Source organism: Lycorma delicatula, chromosome 3, assembly GCF_047948215.1.
Source record: "Lycorma delicatula isolate Av1 chromosome 3, ASM4794821v1, whole genome shotgun sequence".
Lineage (NCBI taxonomy): Eukaryota > Metazoa > Arthropoda > Insecta > Hemiptera > Fulgoridae > Lycorma > Lycorma delicatula.
Genome location: NC_134457.1, coordinates 16,648,977 through 16,673,402, shown reverse-complemented (window position 1 = coordinate 16,673,402; position 24,426 = coordinate 16,648,977). Strand labels below are relative to the sequence as shown.

General features: G+C 30.5%; 1 protein-coding gene across 10 annotated transcripts in view; it reads left to right on the top strand.

The window, feature by feature from the left end:
- The window catches only part of LOC142321406 (uncharacterized), a 115,415-nt gene extending 92,524 nt beyond the window's left edge, over window positions 1-22,891 (top strand). For 5 of the 10 annotated variants that reach the window (XR_012755623.1, XR_012755622.1, XR_012755621.1 and 2 more), the window contains one exon: window positions 19,409-19,635. Coding sequence is in view for 6 of the 10 variants with exons in the window: in XM_075359474.1 (XP_075215589.1) it covers window positions 19,409-19,416 (8 nt within the window). In the remaining 4 variants the exon portion in view is untranslated. Of the gene's footprint in view, window positions 1-19,408; window positions 19,636-21,526; window positions 21,652-22,726 lie in introns of those variants that run through there. The other 5 variants (XM_075359469.1, XM_075359468.1, XM_075359470.1 and 2 more) reach the window with 3 other exon arrangements.
- Window positions 22,892-24,426: the final 1,535 nt, after the last annotated feature.

The window sequence follows — 24,426 nt, the reverse complement described above, 5'->3', positions numbered from 1 at the left end:
GTTTTTTTTGCTCGAGGTGGAGAGACTTGAGGGCCGCCGTGATGGGCCACGGCGCAGTAAATATAGTTAGTGTCATAAGTGTGATGTTACGTGACTTGAACGAGAGTAACGATTACGGTGTCAGCCATAATTCACAACAAGGAAGCAGTGGAGAGGGGCAGGCAGGCTGGAAGACTGCAGTTTACCTGAGGCGATTCCGGACGGCTGTGAGCGGCCAGCCTTAGTGGTTGGGCGGCAGGGGCTTCTCGGAATCGTCGTTCGCCGATGATCCACCGGGGACGTCGCTCTGGTTGTTCTAATTCGGTGACAAGAGCGCCCGGGTGATTGCGCAGGGGGTGTGCATATGTGGATTAGATCTGTCCCCTGCGTGACTAAAGGGAGGAGGTTTTTTAGCGGGTAAGAGCCCAGCACTGCCGTCAGAGCGGGCCTGGCGGCGGCTGGCAGAGCTTTTTCCTCCCCTTACGAAAAAAAAGAAAGAAAAGAAAACTCTTATTGTACATAGCGTATTATTTCAGTATAACACAAAATAAAGACAGAATTAATTAAAATCTGAAAATATTTTTTTATTTGAATAAATTACTTTCCCATCTGTAGTTCTATTTCTACTACATTAGCATAGCTATATAAAGGAAAGGTATAGCGATCGAATTTTGGGTATCAAGTTATATTTTCTTATAAGTATAATTTTTTTATTTACAATCGGTTTCCCAAATAACAAAACTATTAATAAATCGATACGATTTATAAGTACGAATGTAAAGAAGAAAGTAACAAATAATAAATATAGATGAATTAATTACAAAATCGGTTTGTATGTAATATACCAAACTTTTTTTGTTCGATTTAAATTAATTAATAAATAAAAACTAAATGCGTCTAACCAACAAAAGTATAAATAACAAAGTAAGAATTCCTAATTTTCCAAATATTTCACATCGCTTAAATTTTATATCAAAAGGATTGCACGAATATATTACATTTAAGTCTACCGGGGACAACATTCCTTTTATAAAAACTAACTTGAAAGAATCACGAAGTGCTTGAATAACTGTTAGTCTTTTTGTTTTTTTTATTTTTTTATTTATGCGCCTTACAGAACTGAACTTAATTCTTTCTCTATTAAAATCTTATTTAAAAACGAATAATTGACTGTCGCTGAAAATTATATTGTAAATATATCAAAAAACGTCGCGTGCTTACAACAGTTTTAAAACCTAAATAATATGTTGTAATTGTTTAATTAGTTTTTAAAGTAAGCGTCATTTAGGTGAAAATTATATTAAAATTATGGTGATAAATATTTTTATTTAATAATTAACTTTTTGGTTTGATATAAGGAATTTTTTTACATTTTGGAGAAATCTACCTTGTTTTCAGAGTTCAGAAATATATTCAGTTGTACTCTGCTTTACGCCTTTTGCTCCTGCATCTTCTTATTCTTCTTTCTTTTCTTTAAGCCCTCTTTCCCTTCCTTGTTTCCTTCTTCTTTCTCATTGTACTCTTCTTCTTCCTGACTTCATCTTATGAGAAAAATTCAGTAATCAAACTCTTCTATATTTCAAGACAAATTTATTTTAAAACATTTAAATAATCATACAAATTTTAATGAAAAGAAAAATAGCCTATCGGGCTGTTTAGTGGTTAACTCTTTGTAAATCAGTTAACAGGTGATTTTCGAAGTTGCTTTTAGATAGTTTTGAATACTAGATAGTGGATACCGGTGTACTTCGGTGGCTAGGATTCAATTAACCTCATGTCTCAGGAACGGTAGGCCTGAGAATGTACAAGACTAAACCTCATTTACGTCACATCTCATTGGATCGTGGGAGGGTTGCTTATTGTTCATTAGTTGAACAGATTTCAACATTTAGGAAAAAAAATACATCATTTTAAAGTATATTTTACAGTTTTTTTTAATAACACGCCATTCCTATTAAAATCTAATGTAAATGTATCAGTTAACTGATAAATTTTCAAATCAGTAATCGATTGCTGTGACAATACGCCGTGTTTTATCGTTTCCTTTTCCTGTATTGTCTGATATAAATTCTTGATTCATAAATAAACAGTTCATTTTTTTAAATATTCAATGCACTAAATGGAAAAATACGATTTTTCTACTATAAATAAATTATATAACTTTTATTACCCCAGTTTTTTTCATGAAGTTCAGTTATAAAAGTAGTTTCAGTATATACCCTCAAAAAAGATGTTTATTGTCATAAATCAAACAGAAGTTTTTTATCTTAACAAAAATGAAAAAATTCTTTACTTATAATGTATTTAAATTATACATAAACGTTTAATTAAAAACGAATGAATTTAATTCAATAGCTTAACTTGTTTAAGAATTTAATTAGCTTAGGTTATATTCGTTACGATAAATAAAACGACCCGAGTTTGTAACTAAGTTTCTTAAGACTTAGATACGGTGTAAAGGGAGTACTAAAGGAAAAGGTTAGAACAGAAACTATTACAAAGTTCCACGATACTGTGCCTTCAAGTGTGTTACTTTATGGTTCGACCTTTACGTCAAGATAGAACCAAAGAACGGTATCCGTAAATGAAGTTCCTTCAATATGTTTCAAGAGTTTCTGCTACTTGATAATTAAACCGGTAGGTTGTATGCAAAAGTAAAAAATATAATCGGTTATATTAAGTAACGAAGAAATATTTAAAAAAAATTGAAATAATACTCAGCAGGGAAAACAGAAGACAGACTTAAAAATGTATTGTAAGATATTATAAACTATCTTGAAAACAACCTTTTTAAATAAGAAATAATTAAGCTAGAAAAAAAAATCTTAATTCCGGATATCTTCAAAGTATTTAATTAAAATGACCGATAAACTACGGGATCTAAACCAAAATCTTAAAATTATTTAATTTTTTAGTATAATTTCATAGTAATAAATAACAGAAAAATTATTAGCTTCACATTTTTTATGTACCTAAATAATAAGAGATCTTAACTTACCGGGTGTTAACTAAGTATGTCAACCGTTAAATAACTTTTCGATTGTTAAACGTAAAACATCCGACAATAAAATTGTAAAACTTTCCTTTAATTGGATATTTATTCTTATATAATTGGAAAATAATTATTCGTGAAAAAGATTACCTAAGATTAATTTTTGGGTGAGGCAATTTACGATGAAGTTTTATCGTAAAATTATCATTATATGTTTAAATAAACCAAAAACGTTTTAAAAATTAAAAAAAAAATGTTTTTTCTATTTTTTCTGCTGTCTTGCCATCCAAGAGAATTTTTTTATTTTTCTACGTTTACTATGTTAAATGAAAGAAACTAAAATAATTCCACTAAACAATGTACAACGATACAAAGTTACCTAAGATTTCTTTTTTGGGGTTAGGGGAGAATTATGATGAAATTTTATTGTAATATTATTTGTTTTATTATTGTTAAAAGTTTAACAAAACCAAAGTTTAAAAAATTTAAAAGATCGATATTTTAATTTTTTTTTTTTGGATCGCTTTGGGGCATTAATACTTTGCCTACGAAGACAAAAGAATTCGGTTATAAAAAAAAAATATGCGATAAATAAAAGAAGGCTTTTATCAATTTTTTTTTTTTTTTTTTGAAATTGGGAATATTTAAATGAACATATGCTTGAAATTATTTTGAGAGAAATAGGCCTGTAATTTAAATTTTCGTTTGCAGTGTTCAGTCTTCATAACTGTTTAGTTGTGTTCGGTTTTCAATAAAAACGAATTTGAAAACATTGTGTTCAATGTTCATAGATGTTGATTACATCACGTTTTTAAAAACTAAATTTTCTACAAGTTTTATAGAAACGTTTATACAGTGTGTGTATACTCTTTCTTTTAAAAATTTGAATAAAAAACAAAATATTTAATATCTGAATCCAGTAGAATCCAACTTATCCGATTGTATTTCAGCTTATAATCAATCCGATCTTACAAGCATTTCATCGGCTAAAACAAATTCCAAAAGTTAAGATAATATGTTTTAAATAAAATATCTATACTCTGAATACGATGAGCTCGAAGCCACCTCCTGGGGTTGACTAATGGTTAAATGCGGTTTTCGGCCTCGGAAGGTGGGCTGGTGAGGTGGAGGTTTAGTCGGTAGGGCGCAGGCTACTACGCCGTAACATCTGCGGAACCTGTTAGAGAGTCCGACACTTTTTCCGTAAATGGGATTACTCTCCTAACCAGAGGAAGAAAAAATAAATAAAAATAAAATCTGTATAAAACAAATGAATGAATGCAAATGATTTTTTTTACTAAAATTTATATTCTAAAAGTAAGAATTAGTTAATGTTTTCAACTGTATACAAAACTACAATAAAAAACATCTAACAAACAATAATGGTTATTTTAATTTTCTTCGCTATAGAATAATACATTCTTCGTATGTTACTTCAACAATTGTTCTGAAATTTTGTTTCTCTATTTTATATTCCGTAAGTTATTTGTACGATTTGTTCAGTTGTGATATTTATTAAGAGACCTTGGAAAAGTTTTACTTCAAAAATAGCACCCTACTATATTGTAAATGTGATTAATAGAGTTGTTGACAAAATTTGTCTCTTAGTTACGTAATAAATTTTAAATTTTACATAAATAAATTTTTTTATACGTTCGATTGTACCTTTTTTTAATTTTAATCTAAAATATTTATCTTAATCTGTAACTAAAATATAAATTATATTTTTTTCTCTAAACCGATTAAGAAATTAATTATATTTTTTTATTTTAAATTTATTTATATTATTGAATATCGCTTTATGCATTTGTATATATTTCGATGTCTGTTTAAAATTCAAGAACCTCTGGGTCGATCTGAATTCTTTTTTATTAATTTACTAGCATCCCCGTCGCGGCTTCGCCCGCGCTATATGGTTACATGTGATTAATTGTATGTCGACCAATACTTTGTCGTTTTGAACAAATATGAGCTAATTCGGACTATAAATACAATTTTTCGAAATAATTCGACCCGAACGCCACCTAGCGGGTCCAAACTAATTCAGAAACCTTCGCGAGCGTGCGCACAACTCCCAAACTTTTAATAAAATCTTGTTATCTTAATTATGCAACCGTATGTAAGTTTGTTAACATTTTTTTTACGCTTTATTCGCTAATGCACTTTTTCGCAGTCCTTTTTCTGGCCGCTAAAGAAAATGTGACAGAGCTTAAATACTTTAGTCTGCCAGATCTTCAGGTTTTTTTCTTTTTCTTACGTACTTTTTTACTTGCGAGATCTTCTGGACGAATTTTAAAAATGTAAAATTTTGTAATATGTATCTTGTCCGCACGAGTAATCTTCTGTCTTCTGTATATATATTAGAAAGAAAGTTTGTTTGTTTCACAAATATCTCGATACCGCCGCCATCTAGCGGGTATATAGTTTATGAAAAATTATCTCTTTTCACGTAACTAATATATATTCTGAATATGAACCAAATCGGACCGTAAATACAATTTTTGAAAATATCTCAATCCCAGCGCCACCTAGCGGGTCCAAACTAATTCAGAACCCTTGCGGGCGTGCGTACAACAATTCACCAAAGTGTCATCGCAATCGGATGAACGGTTTAGGAAGGCATAAGAGACATACAGACTGACAAACATTTGTTTTTGAAATATATATAGATTTATTGAAGTTTAATGAACTTCAGGATCGCTTAAGTAGAAAAATTTATTCAGACAATTACATCACTTAATCCATATACAGAAACTGTGTCGTATTTTTCATGTAGTACTATTTTCGAGCCACTGATAAAATCATATTTTACATAACAGGAGGATTTTATATTTTCCATAACTGAAATTTAGAAAAAAGAAAATTAAATCTTTTTGTAGGACTTCATTTATTGAAATTGCGTAAATCGTTTTCGAGATATTATTTATTAAATAAAAATTTTTCTATATTGATTTTCTTAAGAGTACAGAGAAATACTATACTATTTTGTAGAATTTTATCTTTCATTCAGTAAAAATCTATTTTATACTATCTACTTAATATATGATCAGATTGGAAATGCATAAATTTATTAAACGATTTTCGTATTTATTTTTCTATTTTTTTTATTTTTATCATTTATAAATATTTCTTGCACATACTGCTGTGAGATTTATTTTTGTATGATTACAAAAAATAAATTTACTCTTTTTCTATTATAAATTTATTTATTACCTCAAAATTGTTTTAAATTTTTAAAATTTGGAGAAAATTCGTAAAAAAATGTTGAAACGCCGCCACTGTATTAATTATTTTATTTTATTCAAATTATCATAGACTTAACAGTAATGTGCACGATTGAGATAAATCGTTTATTAAAGTTTCATGAAAATCGATTCAGCCATTAAAGATTCACACATCACCCATATAACCTACCTTCCTCGTCGAGCAGGTAAATAAAAACGGATGCATTTCTAATTAATGAATGTTTTATCGTACACTTTTTCATAGAAATGGATTAAAAACTTCCAACTACTTTATTATTGATTACCATTAATAGGCATCTGAATTTTATTTACCTTTTTTTTCTTTTTTGTTGTTTAAAATAATTTTCATCTTAATAAAGATATTTTGTACAATTTATATCTTAAATAATGATATCGTAGTATAGATAACAGTTGTAATAATGAAATCGACGACTGTACTACTAAGTTTCTCGATTAATATGAACTTCGTATTGTGTACACTACTTGAAAGTTAGAATCGGCTAACCGATTTTCTTAATTAATAGCTATTGTAAAATTAGCACCGTTGTTAGAGGTTAACTTCAATATTGTTTGTGCTACAGATAACTTACAATTTACCTTTGATGAATGTGATTTAGAAAGATCAGCGGATGTAACTGACAAACTGTTCCGTGAAAACTCTTTATTTTATCACACTCTCTCTTACAATAAAGATGAATTATCAATCTACTTTTCTTTGTCTCTGTCTGTCTTTTACATTTTCAAATAATTCACATTTTCTTTGTTCGTATCATGATAAAACAGCCCAGGACAAATAGCTTCACAACGATAAAGCAACCTGGAATAAATCTGGCTAGTAACATACCTATTATCTAACACAAATCAGTGACAACTTTGACGGATTTATAATTACGAATAAACATAGTAATTAGAAGTAATAATTCAGTTAATAATTTAACGGTTTTAAATAATAGGTTATGGAAATAATTTTATAATTCATGTTAAAAATATAACCAAAGAAACTTGTTCGTGATTCTTTATAGTATACATTTAAATTATCAATAAATCATTCATTATTTCCATACCTCTGTTATTAATCCATAATATATATACACATAATATGGAAATCTTAACTGTAATTTAAGAGACGTACGCTAGGTTTAATGGTAATCGAATAATAAAAAAATAGTTAATAGGATATTTAGAAACGATACGATAAAAATAAGTTAAAATGTTAGGTAGAAGGTGAATTAGAAAAATAAAAATTTGGTTCCAGAAAGACCAATCCGGTTTTGGGTACAAAGGAGACCGTTCAATTCCTTTAGATTAATTTTAAAAGGCTTGTTTAAGAAAATTAAAATCATCTACATAACATTTATAGGTCTGGAAAAATCATTATTTAATTTATAAGGAATAATTTTTTTTAAATATTGGAAAAAAAAATAATTTAAAAAAAAAATTGGGTGGGGCTGTGTCAGGCCGCACGGCCGTTGGTTTAATGTGAAACGTTCCATGGATGAAATTCCTCCGCGCTACAGACCGACCAACTTATCTGTAGACTTAAATGGGAGAGTCAACATCGTATTTTTTTTTTCGAAAAAACTGAAAGTTTCCGATGGAAAATTTTAGTTCCTTCATTTGGGCAACTCTACAGATAAATTGGTCGGTATATACGTCAGCAAGGCACTTTTAGTGTATCGGATTGAAATAAAAACGAGATATTAACTGCGTACTAAATTTCATTTTAAGATAAAACAGACACTAAACGGTACATGATATTCATTTCGACTAATATTTGACGACAATTTTGTTTATCGTTGGTCTGCGATTGAGAAGTAAGAGACACACACACAGTGTAAGGCATAATAAGTAGCGATAGAGGTGCTCGCGCCGTCGGCGTCGTTCACTGAGCACGCGTGCCAGCTTTGCGACGCTCCCGAAACAGTCTCGCTCGCTCGGCATCAAACATTGGGGTACCTGTGCGTGGCCCATAACCTCCTCTTTCCAACGAAATGCATAATTTATATTTCCGGCTGGCTTTTGCGCGAGCTGAGGCTGACGTATTTAATTTTTTTATTTTTTTACATGTTTACTTTAAATTTTATACATATTGTCCAAAATACACTTATTATTACTTAAATCGATCTATCCCGACAAAATCTAATCACCGCGCTATCACGTTTAAGTCGTGACCTACACTGAATGGAAATGAGTGAGAGCACCGGTTTTGGCCAATACGCTCCCCAGTGACGCAAACTCGAAATCGTATCGGCGAGCTGACCATGTAAGTTATAAAATGACACAGCATTTACGTCTCTGAGATTAATAGTTAGAGTGCCATTAAGGCAGAACGATATAGACCTTTTTGTTACGCCACAAATTTCTGTTCTGGTGCCGATTTTAAACCTCTTTTGACGTCAAAAAAACAAGAAATAATTATACTACAGATTATGAAGAAAGACTAACTGTGATTCAAAAAAAAAAGAAAGAGAAACAAGGATGGGTTCTGTCCTAGCAACTGGTTTTCAATTTTTATACAGAATAAGAAGCAATACCGCTGCTTTTGAAGAAAAACGTTTAGTGCGATGTAGTTATGTAAGGAGAAAAATAAATTAATATTCACTGATGATATAGTTTATTTAACAGAAACTGAAGATGAGTTAAAAGAAATACTGAACGGTATGAATTTATAATCGGCACAGAAATTTGGTAATAAGAAATTACGGTAAAGAACATTGATATACTAGAAATATAGGAACTTTATTTTGTCATTTAGGCAATAAAATTACAAAAGGACGAAGTAATGCAAATATAGAAAAGCCGGTAGTGAATTTCATAATTTGTTTGGCACGGCTGGGAAATTTATCCGATTCATTTTTAAAAAATCTTTCGGGTTTTTTAATGATAAATTTTGATAATTTGTTTAATAATTAAAATATTCCCTAAAATTGATTTTAAGTAAATAGAAATTGAAATTTAAAAATATTTCTTAATTTTTTTTTTATAAAATTTGGGAACTTCCAGATCAGGGTAGAGTATTAAATTATTTTTGTGACTATTCTTTAACAAAATACATTTTGAACATTAAAAATTTGAAATTGCGAAAAAAATGTTTTTCAATTTTGGACAGCCAACAATCAAGAGGGAAGGATTCGGGTAAAATTAATTAGAAAGTAATCCCTAAATTTTGATAATAATTTTTAAAAAAATAACTTTTTAAATCATTTAAAATACATAAAGATACTGCCATAGATCTTGGAAGAGGGTGAAAATTTTGGCTATTTTTTTTCTTTAGTCCTTACTAAAGAGTAAGGACTACAAAAAATTAAGATTTTTACATTTTAAATACAACGGGTAACTTGCGAGAGGGTTTTAAATTTGTTTAAATATTATTTAAATGTTAAAAGAATTTTGGATAGTGCTAATAGAGTTTTCGTATATGAAATTAAATATATTAGCGTGAAATATAAATCTAAGAATTAAAAGATAGTCTTGAAAATATTTGTGTGGATTGTAGCACTTTTTGATATGGATACATTAAGAAATACAGTATAAATATTAAGAAAAGTACAAAGGAATAGAACGTAGCCCTTTAAAATGGGGTGTTATAAGAGGGTATAAAAATGTAGGTCGGTTAATAAAATTCAAATTGAATATCTCTTATGACGAATAGAAAAAGTTTACGGCAATAGAAAAATTTCGATTAGGAAACGAACATGGTTTTTGAACCATATATTAAGGCATCAAGTTTAATGATTTGGTAATAAGGGAAACTTAGAAAGTAAAAACTCTGCAGAAAGACAAAAATTTGTTTTTTTACAACAGATAACTGAATATATAAAATGAAGATCAAAAGATTAGTATCTAAGAAAATAGAATGAAGAATAGCATGAGATCGGTTTAAAAGTTTTTGATGAAAAATTTATTTTCTTTCAAAATTAGTCCTAAAAAGTGGTATTTTTCAATTTTTCCTCTCTTTTGAAAACAAATTTTAGCAATAAAATTAGATTACGTACGTTGTTTAACAAAATAAAACTGAGTAATGGAATAAGATCAATTCAGGTTTTATAATTTTATTATTAACAGAGTATACAATGTTATTATCATCAAATGTTAATTATAAAATATACAATGCGATTCATGAAAAATAAAAATTTCTTATTGTAAAATGTGAAATTAAATAATTCACTACTACATTCTTTTATTAACTAAAAATCTAACTTCTTTATTTCACAACTAGTTTATTCTCTCGCTGTTAAAAAATAATTTGGTCTCATAATTTTGTTTAAATTGATTTTATTAGGATCCACAAACATAATTTTTGTCAGTTGTATATTTTCTTCTTCTTATGTCCTTTATCTGTTTTACTTCAACGATTAAAAAAACAGAAATATCAATTTTATATCATTCTTCTTCCAAAATTGCTCTTTTGTTAGAATTTTATTAGATAAAAATGTAGTTTAGATGAAGCTTTTAGTGGATGTATATTATTTTGTGTTTTTTAATCTCGATGTTATTTGGTTCTTTGTTATTTTATTTTTTTATTAATCTAATAAATTATAAAAATTATTTCAGTCTCGTACGTTTTGCTATTATACTTAAAAAATATATTAATTTAAATATTAGTAAGCTAATTGATCTTAACAAACTTCGATGAAATTTTTATTTATAAACTTTACAAAATTTAAAAAAAATATTTTAAAATTGTACATTTAATTTGTCTTGTAAATTTAATTTTTCTTTTTAACCTTTTCCCATCACAATGCTCCGCGCTTCTTAGCGCTCCGCAAAAATAGTTGGTATCTGATTGCCTCTCTTCATAGTCTTATGCTACCCTCTTGTGAAAAAATTTTCAAAAAATTACAGTATATTAACGAGATTTAACAGATTCTGACAAAAAAAAAACCTTACGATTGGATATTTTTTATGCCTGTAACAACAAAAAAATTGAAACCGTACAAAAATTACAATAATTTAATTGCAGAATTTTTTTTGCGCATTTCTACCGCGTTTTTTATTAGCGAATTTTTTTTTTTTTTTTATTTGTGTTTATGAAACATAGTTTGCTGATTAAAAAAAAAATACTTTCAAGCAAATCGGTTGAAAGTTGGGCAAAATATGATGAAAAACCCGTGTCATAAATTACAGATTAATTAGCATATCAGTTTCGAGAAATTTTTATAGTTATTTATTTTTTCTTAGCGTTACATATAATGTAAAATTTATTTTAAAAATTATAAGACTTCCTTAGAGCATTTATTACGTAAAAAAACTTTTTTTACAACAGAGTATTGCTGTTACACGCCACGGGGGGGGGGGGCAATAGAGTTCATGAAACGCATAATAATTACCCCAGTAATTACAAGCTATTCGGTACAAACAACAGTTATTTTTTATGTTACTATGTATATAAAATCGTAATATATATTATATATATATAATATATAAAATAAGAAATTACGAGCGCGCACTAGTTTTTACACAAACATATAAATCGCAATATGGGAGATTCCCCAAAAAAACAAAAGAATGAAATAGATGAAAAATAATAAATAACCTAAACAAATAAAATGAAGTAATAAATTTATAAATAAAAAGCTCTTACCCCTAGTTGGTGATATTTTGGCGTGTGTGATACACGAGAAAGCATCCATCTATACAGAGTGGTACCTCACAAGCCACACACCTCCAGACTGATCTTACGCGAATGCCGTTTGCCGAGCACACAACGCATTGTCTAAAACTGTTTGTTCCCTCACGTTTAGGAAAATGTCTTGCTTCACAACTTTCAAGACGTAAAAATTCACGATTTCTTACATAAGATCCTCGTGCAGAAAATCTCGTAGGAGATGATGAAACAAGCCCTTTCAAAACCTCATTTCGAAACCATCAGAAGGATTGGTTCTTCTCCATCTTATTGCCGTATTATTTATTATTGATTGTAAGCCGTATAAGCATTGACAAGGAGCATATCAAAAATGTGGAAAAAGAGCATATCAAAAATGTGGAAAAAAAGTTTTTTCGTCCATTTTGTCATGCGCCTATGTAAGTAATAGCTTGAAGACAGAAGATAAGATTGATCAACAGCCCCCATATAATTATTGTAATCTACAATCATTACAGGTCTCACGACATTTTCTGTACCGTGAATTGTTACACTGTATTTACCCTCTTCAGCAGGCCCATGAATAGAAGACAGAAGTGTTACCATTCGCTTGTCATTGAATAGAATACAAGATATTCCATCCAGTGTCGTACGACAGGCTAACCGGTGTCTGGTCAAACCTAATTGTTTACGTCTGTTTCGTGTGAATTCAGCTGGCATTCCAGCACGATTGGATCGAGCTGTTCCACAAGCTAGAATTCCCACATCTTTCAGTCGTCGATATAATTGCAGGGATGAAAAAAAATTTTCCATATACAAATGATATCCACAATTTTCATAACCTGCAATTAGATTGATAACTGTACGTTCAGTAATTTTTTCGTTTACATTTTGTTCCTCTCGTTGTCTCCCGAGATATACATTCATATCGAATGTGTACCCAGAATTATCGAAAAGTCTGTAAACCTTTATCCCAAAGCGCTTTCGTTTACTAGGTATATACTGCCGAAACAAGACTCTACCCTTGTAGGCGCATAAAACCTCATCAACTACAATTTGTTGTCGTGGATTACAGAGTTCACGAGATTTCTGACGAGCAATTTAAAATATTTCGCGTACTCTCCAGAGACGGTCATAGTTACCAGTTTGCATTTCTGATTCTATTGGTGGATCCTGGTTAGTGAAGTGTAAATACTTCAAAATATGAAGAAAGACAGTTCTCGGTAATGTATTCCCAAACCAAGCGAAATGGGAAACCTCGTCAGTCGACCGGTATTCTTGTAAAGTGTGTCTTACAGTATGACCCATTTCCAGGATGATTGCAAAGAAACGTTTCATCTGGGCAAGACTAACGTCACCTTGAATTCTGTCCTTAGGTAATGGCCTATCAGGTCTACGGCTTTGAAAATACAAATTAGTTTGTGATGTTACTTTTTCAAGGATAGCCCCAAAAAACAACATAGATACGGCAAACGGCGTCTGCCCATGAATACGGGGATCAGGAATATATTCAGGCACATTGTGTAAATTCCTACGACGCTTCTTAGGCCGACCTCTCTTATGAGGAGCGGATTTAGCCAAAAGGTCGGGATTCTTTACAAATGCACCTGGTTCCGGACCCATAAAAGGCAAACTGTTTAGTGTGTCATATTTACACCTATCAGTACAAACTAACCAGGGATTTCCAAGAACCGGCAGACGACCTTCCAACTCGTAACCTTCGTCATCTGTAACTGTTTCGTCATTTTGGGCCCGGTCAGTTGGATTTTCTTGTAACTCCGCCGTGTCAAGTTCCTCATCTTGGAGAGGAAATTCAACAGCTGGTTGCATTTCAACATCCAACTGCACTGGAGAACGATAATGGATTTCATGAAATATATTACCGTTTCCTTCAGCATGTGGATGTAGAACTGAACCGGCTACATTTATTTTCTGTTCCGTGTCAGTATCACTAATCGAATGACCTGGATCATCATCGTCGCTACTAAAATTCAGGAGATGCGGTTCCGAAAAATCGTTACTCCTAATTTCAGTATTTTTGATGTCGTCCAAGCCCTCAAGGTCGTCACTGTCATTTTCGTCATAATCTGAAAGTTCTTCGTCAAGAGCAAACCTAATCTGTTCGTCATTCATTGTCTCGATAAAAAAAAAAATTACGGCAAATAAAAAAAAATCACAAATTTAAAAAAAACGCCCTATATGTGAAAAAAATCGCACTGAATAAAAAAAAAACCGATGTAATTTTGAAAAAAATAATGAAATAATATATTACCAACGGAACGCCGGTTTGCGATATAAGTTACTTACTGCAGTTCACTCGTACTCACTCACACAATAAAGTAACATATGTTAGTATAAAGAAAGAGATTCAGTAAAAACTACGTTTTATAAAAATCCCCTCCACTTAAAAGGCTATTCGGATTGACAAAAAACTATTTTTACTGTATACTGTTATTCATTACGAATCGGTATGTGTTTCATTGATGCCGATATCTTTAGTCAGAAAAGATTTATTAGGCCTCAAATAAAAGTGACACATTTATGACCACAAATTCCTTTTTTTTTTTGTGTGTGCCGTATAACATAACTTATTATGTGTTTCAATACATCGTTTTGTTGCTAATATAATAAGCTAGTTTTGTAAATAATAAATAAATCCGTAACCCTCATAGCAATTATAATACACCAGTCACACACACACACACAAGCACATTTCTGAGAAAAAAATGGTCATATTCTTTCTTGTCCAAATAAAACATTTTAATTCGTATAACTATAGTTCAAATTGTATAATAAAACTGATTTCTTTGTGAATATAAAAAAATATAACCGACTTAGATCCCATATAAAATGATTTTGTAACAGCGTTTTAAAACTGTCACCGCACAGAGCCACTTTACTGGCTTCGTGATCTGTAAAGGTTAAAAAGTAAAGATGTTAAAATTTATTATACATTTAAATTTTTTATACATTTAATACTCCTTATGTTCCAATAATAGCTTGTCCTAAAGAAATCAGGCCCATTTACTGAACGTAGGCCTTTCCCGTCTCCACCCAGTTCATTCTATTATGTGTTTACCATTTTCGATTAGCGACTTTCACAATATCATCTTGCCTTCGCATCTTTTTTTTTCTAGGTAAGAAGACAAAAGAAAAAGGTATAAAAAAAAAGCTATGGAAAGATTGGAATGGATGGAATGCAAAGTTGGCAGGAGTCTATTACTCCCTACTTTATCGCAGAACCTGGACAGAGTCCCTTGCTGCTGGATCATTCTAATCGGGCTTGTTTTTTAAAAGGTTATTTTTTTAATCTCGGATCTAATTTTTCAAGTTTTGTCTATTATTATTTTAGTGAATTTAAGACGGATTTAATTGCATTCCAATCCGTTGTTAAACCAGCGTTATCGAACCCATTTCATGGGCCGACCGCGGAAGGCTAGGCTTATAAAGCCTGTCCTCCCGACGTAATTCCCCTTATGGAAAGAGAAAGGTATTCTATTCTGTTTTCATAGTAAGATGCCATAGCGGAACGTGTTTGCTCTCTCTTCCATCACTTTACCCGCTACGTCTTACCCTTTTCTCACTTTATTCTTTATTCTTCACTTCTGTCTCTTCCCTGATTACAGATTTCTAAATCTACTTCTTCTTATCACTTTTGATACTCTTCCGTCGCTTTTCGTGATACTTTTAATTCATTCATAATCCTCTCGATGAGAGTCCAGGTTTGAGATCCACATATTGAGTTGGGAAAATTTTTTCTTCGTACCTTGATGCAAAAATAAAACAAGATTCTTTTATACTTCAAACAAAATGTATTGAACCAAGTATAATTCAATTTTATCGACCACCTTAGGCCATTTTTATGGTAAAATTATAATCTCTTCACCGTAAAATTTTAGTGTTTTCTAGACTAAAAGTTGTGATACGTGAATTTTCATAGGCCTCTTTTGAACCCGACTTTATACTGTTAAGAGAGTTTTGTAAAGACCAAACAAAATGGTATTCTTACCGTTTTAAGGTCATAAATATACGGTTGATAAATCAAAACTTTCCGGCCAAGCTCCATCAATTTTTGATTAGCCACAAAATATGTGTGGGGTCGGTCTGGTAATGCTGTGATAGAAGCCTTTCCTATTGATCGATTCTGATCTCTTTATTTCGATTTCTTGGTGTAATCTTCCCAATAGTTGGCAGTACAGGTTAGATTCAATCCGTTTGAATGTATGGCAGCAGCTTTTAATGAACAATTCCTCTCCGATCACACACACACACACACACACAGAGAGGGAGAGAGAGGCACACAAGCAACTTCACTTTTTTGGCGTCAATCCTGGCCTTGCCACCATTTACGGAGCTTCAACTCGCTTCGAACGCGATCTTTTCCGTACAAGATTCATCCCCTGTAATGATACTTTTAAAAATGATACAATCTTGGTCCGTTTTAGCATCGATTCGCAGATGATAATTCGATCCATTAAAATTTTCATTGTTAAATCATGCAGCATCCGAGCGTTAAGTTTTTTTTTAACACAACCTTAAAACGGTTTTGCGGTAGATTTTAGTTCGTTAAAAATATTAGGACGCTAACGTGCCGGTATTACTCAATTTTTCCCCGATGATTTCTCGACTTTTTCTATATTGGCCGACCAGAAAAATGTGCATCAGTGACATAAAAATTACCAGATGTAAAACGTTTGAATCAGCTTTGTGCCACACGTATTGATACCACATTATATCCATAAATATAGCAAATATATATAAGGGCTTGAATCACATTCTTTATTTTTTGTAACATAATCATAAAAAACACTTAGCGCCTCAAAAAAATTCAGTTATCTTTCAAAAGAACGCAATTGTATCCAGACTTGATTAATATCAGATTTTTGCGATTCTAAAGGCGTCTATCGGGAGAATACGAAGAAACTTTTCCCATTTTCCCATCCACACTATTTATCAAGGCATTACCGACAATCTAATATTTCCCCCTTCTTCTTCACGAGACTTTATTGTCTTTTTATATATTCATTGACCAACAGTTAATTTAGACAAAATATTAGAAATGAAAATTACTTTTAATTGATTTTTAAAAAACCCTCTCATACATAATGATAAAGTTTTACTTAAAATCAAATTTTACATTAATTTTAAATTATTAAATGCATATTTTATTTTTAACTGGGTACACAAAAGGAATGGATTTATCCACAAGAGTGTTAAATTCAGACGTTGAAAATAAAATTTTAATATTATACTACTGGTTTTAGACCTTATACCGGACATCAATGAGCCTGTTAGATAAAGAAAATTACACAGCACACCTCACTTTTTGTGTTATGTCCAACGGGTAAATAACTATACATAAATTTTTTGATGCAAACTATTTATTCCCGTTTCAATTTTCTAAAACAGATAATGTAAGTTGGTTTTGTGATATTAACCTACCTATGTCGATCAATCACGTAATCGAACCTTCCAAATTTTCTAAGATTTCTAATATTTATATTCCTACGACCGGTTTTCCAGCTTCTGCAGGATCTGTCTGTCTGTGTGTGAGTGTGTGTGTTTGTTTGTGTGTGTGTTTGTTTGTGTGTGTGTTACAAGCAAATGCAATTACTGTGCCGACTTGTTAGGCATTGACAGCTGCATATATAATGCATTGTAAGTGTAAATGTACCGGAAAATATGTAGTCTTGAATACTCAGGTCAACCACTCGTGAGACATGTGATTTATTGAAATCCAACCACGTCTAGCATTCAAATTCATATAAAAGCAACGGTCTTTACGTGGACTCGAACCTTAGATCCTAAGATTCAAGATTTCTAATAATTTGTTTTATTTTGAATTCATTTTCTTTTCCAAAATATTTTTTGTGCATTTCAGACAGTCCTACAGTTAGTAGCAATAATAGTCATACCCAACTAAAACTCATGGGAAAAAAATCATCTTGTGAAATCAAGTAACGTTAAAAATTCAGTTAAAAAAATATTTATAAGAAAAAAATATACTTAATTTTGAAACTGTGCTGATTTCAGACAGATTTTTCCTGTTTTCTGTTTATTTTGTAATATATATATATATTTTTTTTTTGTCTTCAGTCATTTGACTGGTTTGATGCAGCTCTCCAAGATTCCCTATCTAGTGCTAGTCGTTTCATTTCAGTATACCCTCTACATCCTACATCCCCAACAATTTGTTTTACATACTCCAAACGTGGCCTGCCTACACAATTTTTCCCTTCTACCTGTCCATCCAATATTAAAGCGACTATTCCAGGATGCCTTAGTATGTGGCCTATAAGTCTGTCTCTTCTTTTAGCTATATTTTTTCAAATGCTTCTTTCTTCATCTATTTGCCGCAATACCTCTTCATTTGTCACTTTATCCACCCATCTGATTTTTAACATTCTCCTATAGCACCGCATTTCAAAAGCTTCTAATCTTTTCTTCTCAGATATTCCGATTGTCCAAGTTTCACTTCCATATAAAGCGACACTCCAAACATACACTTTCAAAAATCTTTTCCTGACATTTAAATTCATTTTTGATGTAAACAAATTATATTTCTTACTGAAGGCTCGTTTAGCTTGTGCTATTCGGCATTTTATATCGCTCCTGCTTCGTCCATCTTTAGTAATTTTACTTCCCAAATAACAAAATTCTTCTACCTCCATAATCTTTTCTCCTCCTATTTTCACATTCAGCGGTCCATCTTTGTTATTTCTACTACATTTCATTACCTTTTTTTTTCTTCTTGTTTATTTTCATGAGATAGTTCTTGCGTAGGACTTCATCTATGCCGTTCATTGTTTCTTCTAAATCCTTTTTACTCTCGGCTAGAATTACTATATCATCAGCAAATCGTAGCATCTTTTTCTTTTCACCTTGTACTGTTACTCCGAATCTAAATTGTTCTTTAACATCATTAACTGCTAGTTCCATGTAAAGATTAAAAAGTAACGGAGATAGGGAACATCCTTGTCGGACTCCCTTTCTTATTAGGGCTTCTTTCTTATGTTCTTCAATTGTTATTGTTGCTGTTTGGTTCCTGTACATGTTAGCAATTGTTCTTCTATCTCTGTATTTGAACCCTAATTTTTTTAAAATGCTGAACATTTTATTCCAGTCTACGTTATCGAAAGTCTTTTCTAGGTCTATAAACGCCAAGTATGTTGGTTTGTTTTTCTTTAATCTTCCTTCTACTATTAATCTGAGGCCTAAGATTGCTTCCCTTGTCCCTATACTTTTCCTGAAACCAAATTGGTCTTCTCCTAACACTTCTTCCACTCTCCTCTCAATTCTTCTGTATAATATTCTATTTTAATACAGAAAGGTTTTAAAGTTGACGAGGGGTTTCCATACTCAATCTGTATAGCTAATCCTCTGTATTTATGTAATTTTTATTTTTTTATTTTATTGTAAAAAGTTTGGTTTATTTGGCAGTGATTTTAAGAATTTATAAATATACAAAAAGAAAGTAGTTTATTGGTATAGAAACATATAATATTAATCAGTGCTTCGTACATTCTCATTTTTCTTGTTTATTATAATGTTTTCATTTTTATTGATCGATTTTGAGTTTTTATTTTTTTTTTATTTTATTTTTTTTAGCTTTTTGAATTGCAGTCTAGATTTGGTAATGATTCAAGGTTTTATACGGATGAAAAATTTTATGAGAGTGATGAAGAAAAAAATGATAATGAAAAACAAGATATTGAGAGGTTGGAAGATTTTGATGAGAAAGAGGAAACAATAAATGACGAAGTTAAAAAACAATTAAAAATATTACAAAGCATTGTTGGCACAGAATTCTCTGGTCAACAGAAAAAACAAAAACTGTAAGTATGTTATTTTTATCTGTTTTTTTTTTCAAAAAAACAAATTCATTGTAGCTTCAGCTAGCCCAGGAAATTCATCAGGCCTCTCCAACATCTCTTACACTTTGCCATTTTTCTTCTCCTTCCGCTGATGACTGGCTCTCATCATGATGTCCTTACGTTTGCTTTCCATGTTGTTCGTAAGTGTCGTACAGATCTTCCATCAATTTTCAACTTTTTCAACAATACTGAATATATTTTAACATTTTCTAATAACTTACTACAAAATAAAAGTTGAACTGAAATCTACAAATTCAAAATAACTAACTCTCCATTTTTAAATACTTTTTACTTCTATGTTCATGTTTTTTCACAGTTTCATTTTAGGTACACGTGATAAATTCAGAATGTTAATAAATTGCATCAATTTATTGATAAAGATAAATCATCCAGATAAATCTTTATAAGCAGTATATCTGGCCAATTTATTTTTACATATTTAAGACATGCTCAGACAGACAATAAATTGGGAAACCGGCTGAATCTAATTCAGCTGACATTTCTGAATTGTCAGCATTATTAACTCCAGGTTCATGTAAATCTTAACAGTTTGTCAAGCGATCTAAACAATTTATCTGCTACAGTTAAAAAAATCTTTGTTAGTGCTCTCAAGCAAAAAATAGGATTGAAAGAAATAGAATTTCAATCCCTTTTTGTTGGGTGACCCAGGTGTTGTAACTCTAATATTTTAAACAGTATCATCTTTGAGTGGTATATCATATTAAAGTTCTCTTTAAAACAAGAAAAATGTTATAAATAAAAAGTTGGTACTATGACATTTCTTCTTAACAGTACCCTTTTTCTGTCTCGAGACTAGGACAAGATGTAGCACCATCGGTTGTAAACATTAGCATATTGAAGTACCACAGCTTAGATACATATACATCTAAGGTAACCACTTCTTTTTATATCTTCTTTTTTTTTAAATTCTTTCAATTGGTTGTAGACAGAATCTGAAGTTTTCACTAAAAAAAACTTTTTTGAGCATCAGGAAAATATCAATTGCTACAATCAATTCTTTGTATGAGTTAATTTTTAAATTTCTATTTTACAATCAGGATTAGTGGTTCTCCATAGGTATCGATGATCCAGTATATTTCTATAAAACCAATTTTGAATTCTTTTGATGTCATTTCACTGATAAATTTATAATTTCTCATAAAATAAATAACGCAAAAAAAAACCAAACCAAAATAAAACAGTAATACCAAAAATAACATGCACTAAAAAAGTAAGAATGAAATATGAAATGGTATAAAAAAACTAACTAGGCTGATGAAATATGAAAAAATTTTAAATGAACTTTGAAATGATATAAAACATCACTGTATGATAAAAAAATAATAATATATATAATAATAATAATAATAATAATAATAATAATAATAATAATAATACTAACTACCAGCAACAGCTTTAACTGGTGTGGATATCTTTCAAGAATTTATCTGTACTTGTATGATAATGAGAAACCTTACCAATTGATCTCTCAATGTAATCTCACTCATCTTTTTTGCTCGAGACCACTAAGAAAAATTTTTGTAATTGTGGAATATAACTTGTTTAGATTGCTTGATAAATCTGTATGTCTCACCGTACACCGTATTTCTGCCTATCAAATCTGCAATTTCTTCTCCTTTGTATTGCCCCCATTCTTGTGTATAATTTATGATTTTTAAAAAGAGAGTTCACAATTATTCATTTACACTTGGTATTAAAATTTGAAAAACCATTTTAGGTTTATCTTTTTTTTTTATCTAACTCTTATTACTTCCAACTACTTTTCTTTTTCTTATTTCTCTTAATGTTGTATTCTTCTCCTCTTTTCATATTGCATTTTTATTGATTTTAGGTATTAGACTACATCTTTACTCTTCATTTTAATTATCTTCATCTTCAATGTAGAAAATGGCCTTTAAATCTTCAGTATTCTTATTGGCTTCAACTTCCTGTGTTCTGACCAATGAAATCCTCTTGGTATGTTGCTTGTAATAGCACACAGTACATGTAATAACCCATACCTTGTTTGTAATTATTCCTATTTTTACCTTTCTTTTATCTGGTTTTTTTTTTGTAAGTTATCCTAAAATCTTATTTTCATTTTTTTTTGTCTTCAGTCATTTGATTGGTTTGATACTGGCACAAGATTCCCTACCTAGTGCCAGTTGTTTCATTCTGGTATATTCCCTACATCTTATATCGATAACAATTTGTTTTACATATTCCAGATATTGCCTGCCTACACAATTTTTCCCATCTAACTGTCCTCTAACATCAAAGCGACTATTCCAGGATGTCTTAATATGCAGCATATAAGTCTGTCTCTTTTTTTAACTATATTTTTCCAAATGCTTCTGTCTTCAACAATTTGTTGCAACATCTCTTCATTTTTCACTTATCCACCCATTTGATTTTTAACATTCTCCTATAGCACCACATTTCAAAAGTTCTAATTTTTTCTTCTCAGGTACTCAAATTGCCCAAGTTTCACTTCCATATAAAGCCACACTTCAAACATATACTTTCAAAAATGTTTTCCTGACGTTTAAATTAATTTTTGATGTAAGTAAATTATATTTCTGACTCAAAGATAAGCCCTAGACAAGACTACTGTGATTTCTCAAGGAACTTGTAGAACTCTGTTATTTGATTGTCCTCTTGGTCTACTCCATTAGTTGATATATATATTTTGGTCAGCCACCTTGCTAGGCTCTGAAGTCAATAGACAGCACTGTAAATCTACTGTCTTAGTAGGATGTGTGAGTTGGTGACTTGGCCTGTAAGCTTATCCATGGAACCTGTTTTCTAAGTAGCCATCATTCAAAGTGTCTAGTGGCTGACATCAGTCCACGATTTCTACTCCGTTATAATCCAATTCAGTAATCTACGCTGACTTTTTCATCAATCCTTATATCTGTTGAGATTGTTTTTCAGAAGTGTAGTTTTGGATTTATTGAACTATAAAGTAGTTAATCCTTTTTTGATTGTGGTATAGTTTTTAAACTAAATATTAAAATAATAAATCAAAAATTTATTTATTTTTTTTTGTCAGCAGTAAACATGTTACTTCAGCAACAGGCGTTCGTTATGATCCCTCAGTTCCTGAACATGAGAAATTTATTGTTAAACCTTCATCAATTGATGAAAATGAAGATGTGAAGCAAAAAAAAGTAAAAAATCAAAAAACAAGCAGAAAGAAGAGGTAAAGAAACAAGAATGTGTGAACAAACCAAGTGTTTCAAATGAAACATATTATGAAGTTGCTGATGAATTAAAAAAAACATTTAAATCAGCTGAAAAGACCACATTCAGTTTTACAGAATTATTCAATTCATCTGCAGGTAAATATTAATTAATAATAGTTCATTACTGATTATAAATTTCCTAAGTGATTTTAAAATTATTTTTTGTTTTTTCATAACCCCTTCCTATCTGGTAGGTTGTCATCTATCTTTTAACTTCCCTTTGTTTAATAAACAAATTCAGATAAACAGAAATAGTTCTGTTTTTAACGGATTAGCCTTGATTTGGCTTGTACACATTTAAATATGTATGTTTAACAAAAACCACATAGATATTAGTGTAAAAGAAAATATTAGACTCCATTAAGAACACAGGAAAAACAGGCAAGTAGACTGAGTAATAAAGTTAACCTTGCTCTTATTTATTAATTTAATTTTGAAATTTATATTATTATTTAAATTGTTTGCAATCTGTACAATCATAAATGAAATAATTTACAAAAAGTAAAGTTTGAAAACATATAGATTTTTATTTTCAAAATAATTAGAGTATCAGTTATGATGTCATTTTGGTTAAATATGATCATCGTAACTGTTAAATTAGAATGTTAATTTAAATGTTATTCCACCTGCAATATATTTCTTTCCAAACTTAGTTTAATGTGTTCAGTATCACATCTTCAGCTGTGCAAGTAATTCAGTTGTTTAGCTTAATGAAATTAGAAAGTAATGTAAAAATAAAGATTTAATCTTTCAATCTGGAATTAGTTATCAAAGAAATTTTGGACTTTGTGTGATAGTGTACTGGTGCAAAATTGTAAAAAAGTGATAACCTGCTTCCTGATCACCTCCATGTAACTGTGGATTGAAAAAATGAATTACCAGCTTATTGCTTTTGTATGTCAAAAGGTTCTAAATAAAAAATTTATAGAGGACTGGTAATGTTTGAAACATCAAATTAAAGTGCAATTAGATTCTAAAAATTTAATTTATTCTTTAAAAAAAGAAAAATCCTGAACATTTTGGCTTAAATATATATAATTTATTTAAAATGTCTTATTTTAGATTTTTCATATTTTATGTTTACTCAGCTCATTTCTTGGATGTTGTTGGCACTAGAGCTCCTCCATGATTTATTTGTTTCTTTGATATTCTACCAGACAATAAACTGTTTAATCAAAGTTTTGTGGGTTATTTTTTATTGTTTTATAACTTTTAATAAGTCATTCTTATATTTTGCATCATATAAGGGCATAATAAATGACTAGTGTAACTCTAGCAAATCTGTTATTTAAATTTGTCTGGAGTTTAGAAACAAGCTATTGACTTTTCCATAAAACTGATTCTCGTTCCACATTTTCATCATTATGTGGTCCTTCTTCTTGAGCCTTATTCTTTTAACTACTAATTTCTTAGTTATTGTGAATGATTCAAATAGCTTATGGTTATTTAGTATCCAGTTATAGATTTATTTGGCTTTCTGGATCTAAAATGTAGTTTATTACTACTT